We start from the raw sequence: 5,000 nt of genomic DNA on the forward strand, positions 1-5,000 counted from the left end.
ATTTTTTGGGGCATTAAAAAAAGTGTTTTTTTTTTTTTTTAAATGAGCATAAAACTAAACAAGAAAATGTGTATTTAGACAAATTAAGCGTTAAAAGTAGAAAAAATATATATGTATGTATATTATGACCTATTTTTCACACTTTTATGATGAAGACCTTTAACTGAGCGGAGCCCTGATGTTCACAATACATATTGTGTTGCTTTTGAAAATGAAAAATATAAAAATGGCCCCCGCATGCTTTCATTTTTCAGTCTGTGGCCTTCAGTGGAAAACCTTTGGACACCCTTGATCTAAACTGTCCTCTGGGTTTAGTTTATCACTGAAGTAGTGTGTGCATGTGTGTGTGTTCCTGCTCTTATATCAACAGTTTATATTCCAGTCTTGCGTACAGAGCGGTTTCCATGGCAACGGCAGGTAGGCAGGTAGATCCTTGAATATCCCTCAATTATTCATGGACTTGCTCCCTGGCCGAAGTTTATATCCATGCTCTAATGCCACATGTATCTATCTCTCTCTCTTGCTCACACACAGACGCACACGGGCACACACCCCCACCCTCACCCATTTTCCTCCGCTTCAACCCCCTTGGGCGATGGAAGGATGTGGCGTGCTTTAGGCACTGTCTACATTAAGCCCGATAACTCCTTAAACAAATACCCTAAGCACTGTTTCAGCCATACTAAACTATCGTCTAAGGTTCCCTTCCTTGGATATATATTTTTTTTACACGGGGTAAGTGCGCCATGTATTTGCTGAATCTCCGGCTCTTAGCTCTGTGTGGACTCATCGATCGCTTACAAACTGAGTTTGGAGCAGAAGTGACATCAGAAAGCACGCGCCACAGGCAGCTTCATAACCGGTTTTGTAACTCGAAAGGGAACCACTGAAAAGATGGAGGGGAACCATCCAGACATGCCTGTGTTTCTCCTTCCGGCAGGGAGACAGTCTTCCCAACGTGTCCCGGGTCTTCCCCGTGGTTTCTTAGCGGTCCGACGTGCCCCAAACACCTCCCTACGGAGGCGTTCGAGTGGCATCCTGACCAGATGCCCTAAAAGGTGTTCGGGTGGCATCCAGACCAGATGCCCGAACCACCTCAACTGGCTCGTTCTATGTGGAGCAGCAGCGGCTTTACTTTGAGTTCCTCCCGGATGACAGAGCTTCTCACCCTATCTCTAAGGGAGAGCCCCGCCACACGGCGGAGGAAGTTCATTTTGGCCGCTTGTACCCGTGATCTTGTCCTTTCGGTCATAACCCAAAGCTCATGACCAAAAGTGAGGATGGGAACGTAGATTGACCGGTAAATTGAGAGCTTTGCCTTCCGGCACAGCTCCTTCACCACAATGGATCGATACAGCGGCCGCATTACTGAAGACGCCGCACAGATCTGCCTGTCGATCTCATGATCCACTCTTTCCTCACTCGTGAACAACACTACGAGGTACTTTAACTCCTCCACTTGGGGCAAGATGTCCTCCCCAACTTGGGCGATGGCACTCCATTTTCCGGGAAAGACCCATGGACTCTGACTTGGAGGTGCTGATTCTCATCCCAGTCGCTTCACATTCTGCTGCAAACCAATCCAATGAGAGCTGAAGATCCTGGCCAGATGAAGCCATCACGACCACATCTGCAAAAAGCAGAGACATAATCCTGCAGCCACCAAACCGGATCCCCTCAACGCCCTGACTGCGCCTAGAAATTCTGTTCATAAAAGTTATGAAAAGAATCGATGACAAAGGGCAGCCTTGGGCGGAGTCCAACCCTCACTGGAAACGGGTCCGACTTACTGCCGGCAATGCGGACCAAGCTCTGACACTGTTTAATACAGGGAGCGGACCGCCACAATCATACCATCCGATACCCCATACTTTCTGAGCACTCCCCCCACTGGACTTCCCAGGGGACGCGGTCGAATGCCGTTTTCAAGTCCACAAAGCCAATGTAGACTGGTTGGGCAAACTCCCATGCACCCTCAAGGACCCTGCCAAGAGTATAAAGTTGGTCCACAGTTCCACGACCAGGACGAAAACCAGACTGTTCCTCCTGAACCTGAGGTTGGACTATCCGGCAAAGCATCCTCTTCAGTACACCTTAATAGACCTTACCGGGAAGGCTGAGTGTGATCCCACGATAGTTGGAACACACCCTCCGGTTCCCCTTCTTAAAGAGAGGAACCACCACCCCAGTGTGCTAATCCAGAGGCACCGCCGCCGAAGTCCACACGATGTTGCAGAGTCTTGTCAACCAAGACAGCCCCACCGCATCCAAAGCCTTAAGGAACTCTGGGCGGATCTCATCCTTACGAGAAGGAAAATGCGCGATTGCAGCTATTTCGGATACACCACATCTCAGACGGTCGAGCGACGGTTTTGGATAAGGCCTTGAAGAACGGCAGCCTGGTGGGATATGTTTTTCAACAAGTGTGTCGTGCCAGAGGAACGGCAAGAGAGCTTTCGAATGTCCGGGTCAGCTATGATTCTACTTGCCGAAAAACTTTGTCCATTTGTCCAAAGAGAGACAATGAGAATGCGGGCTCCCGTGGACGTGATAAAAAAGGTAGCGTGTGTTTTGTACTACCTGGCGGACGAGGGAAGACTAAGAAAACCAGCGAATGCATTTGGACTGGGAAAGAAGACTATCAGTTATTATCATGTCATGTATGTCGAGCAAGTATTCAACGTCTAGGTCCAGAGTATACAAAGTCGCCAAAAACAAATGGACAATGAAGGCAAAAGAGTGAGTAGTGTCCAGATCAGATAACTAGATCCCCAGATTGTTGTTAAGTGTTCTTTATCACATTGTTTGCTTTCACATGTGATTAACTACAATAGGGACCCTTAGCACACTGGATTTCAGCTAGGGCTGGGCAATATATTGCGGGTTTGTCTCTGGGCGATATAGAAAATGACTATATCGTGTTATTGGAGGTTTTGGCTCAAAATCTCACGATACACGGCCCCATTCATTCTTCCCTTAACACGGATCAATCGTCCTGTCCCCTTAGCAGAAAAACAGCTCCAAAACATGATGTTTCCACCCCCATGCTTGGTGTTCTTGGGATGCAACTCAGTATTCTTCTTCCTCCAAACACGAAAAGTTGAGTTTATACCAAAATGGATACATGGATGATACAGCAGACGACTGGGAGAATGTCATGTGGTCAGATGAAACCAAAATAGAACTTTTTGGTATAAACTCAACTCGTCGTGTTTGGAGGAAGAAGAATACTGAGTTGCATCCCAAGAACACCATACCTACTGTGAAGCATGGGGGTGGAGACATAATGCATTGGGGCTGTTTTAATGCTAAGGGGACAGGACGATTGATCTGTGTTAAGGAAAGAATGAATGGGGCCATGTATCGTGAGATTTTGAACCAAAACCTTCCCTCAGTGAGAGCTTTGAATGGTTGACCAAATACTTATTTTCCACCATAATTTACAAATAAATTCTTACAATGTGAATTCCTGGATTTTTTTTTTCACATTCTGTCACTCACAGTTGAAGTCAATCAATCAATCAATCAATGTTTATTTATATAGCCCTAAATCACAAATGTCTCAAAGGACTGTACAAACCATTACGACTACAACATCCTCGGAAGAACCCACAAAAGGGCAAGGAAAACTCACACCCAGTGGGCAGGGAGAATTCACATCCAGTGGGACGCCAGTGACAATGCTGACTATGAGAAACCTTGGACAGGACCTCAGATGTGGGCAACCCCCCCCTCTAGGGGACCGAAAGCAATGGATGTCGAGCGGGTCTAACATGATACTGTGAAAGTTCAATCCATAGTGGCTCCAACACAGCCGCGAGAGTTGTGTTGTCTACCTAAAAGTGTACCTATGATGAAAATTACAGACCTCTGTCATCATTTTAAGTGGGAGAACTTGCACAATCGCTGGCTGACTAAATACTTTTTTGCCCCACTGTATTTTGTTGTTTTCTTACTGAACTGAAAATGAACCGAACCGTGACCTCTAAACCGAGGTACGTACCGAACCAAAAATTTTTGTGTACCGTTACACCCCTACTATTTACAATTTAGAATGCATAAAAAAAGAAAAACGTGTGTTCTTGTCTTACATAAGGATTGTTAATGATAGAGAAATTCTCCTTTATGCATGCAAATACAGTTGCAGCGCTTCATCATCTTGAAACCTACAGGTTACAAAAGCATCAAGGAAAGGAAAAAGATTGCTTTTGAGTTTTGAACGAGAATGATTCACCTTGAAGTTTGTGTGACGTTGCACCATATGGCTCAGCAAGAGGCAGTTTGTGAGTTCACGGAGCAATCAGCCATTTAATCAGCTCATTTGCTTGAAGATTGTAAAAAGCAAAAAAAAAAAAATGTAGAAACTAAGATTATATTAAAAGTAAAGCAGCTGGGGAGTGAACCACTCTGCTAGAAGGATGACTTCCTCAACTATGTGGAAGTCATCCGTATAACATTTTTAAAAGCGAATAGCTGAACCGTCCAGCAGTTCTTCGTGGGAGAGCAGCACCAGGAATCCGAGAACAGTATTTAGTGTCACATAAAAATGTTGGATGCATGCTGACCTCCTGCTGGCTGATGTCCAGCACGCGCTCCAGGGTCAGTTCTTCAAAGTAGAGACGGTCACATTCGTCGAAATCCGTGCTCACCGTCTCGGGATTGTGGTTGACCACCACAGTCTTTTTGCCCATCTGTCTCAAGGCTCGGATGCTTGAAACCGCACACCAGTCGAACTCCACACTGCTACCTGGTGGCCAGAGGACATCATCCACTTGTTATTCCTGCTGCTGACGCCAGAGTTAGGGGACGGTGAACACACCTTGCGGTTTTCTATCTTGGCACATGCAACATGGACAAAAGCACTAGTGAAGTGAATTATATTTATATAGCGCTTTTTCTCTAGTGACTCAAAGCGCTTTACATAGTGAAACCCAATATCTAAGTTACATTCAAACCAGTGTGGGTGGCACTGGGAGCAGGTGGGTAAAGTGTTTTGCCCA

General features: G+C 45.8%; 1 protein-coding gene across 1 annotated transcript in view; it reads right to left on the reverse strand.

The window, feature by feature from the left end:
• The window catches only part of cps1 (carbamoyl-phosphate synthase 1, mitochondrial), a 170,002-nt gene that overhangs the window by 86,039 nt on the left and 78,963 nt on the right, over positions 1-5,000 (reverse strand). Inside the window, exon 25 of the mRNA XM_061879865.1 lies at positions 4,566-4,747. Coding sequence (XP_061735849.1) covers positions 4,566-4,747 — 182 coding nt within the window. The remainder of the gene's footprint in view (positions 1-4,565; positions 4,748-5,000) is intronic.

Source organism: Nerophis ophidion, linkage group LG19 (genome assembly GCF_033978795.1).
Source record: "Nerophis ophidion isolate RoL-2023_Sa linkage group LG19, RoL_Noph_v1.0, whole genome shotgun sequence".
In the NCBI taxonomy this organism is placed as follows: Eukaryota; Metazoa; Chordata; class Actinopteri; order Syngnathiformes; family Syngnathidae; genus Nerophis; species Nerophis ophidion.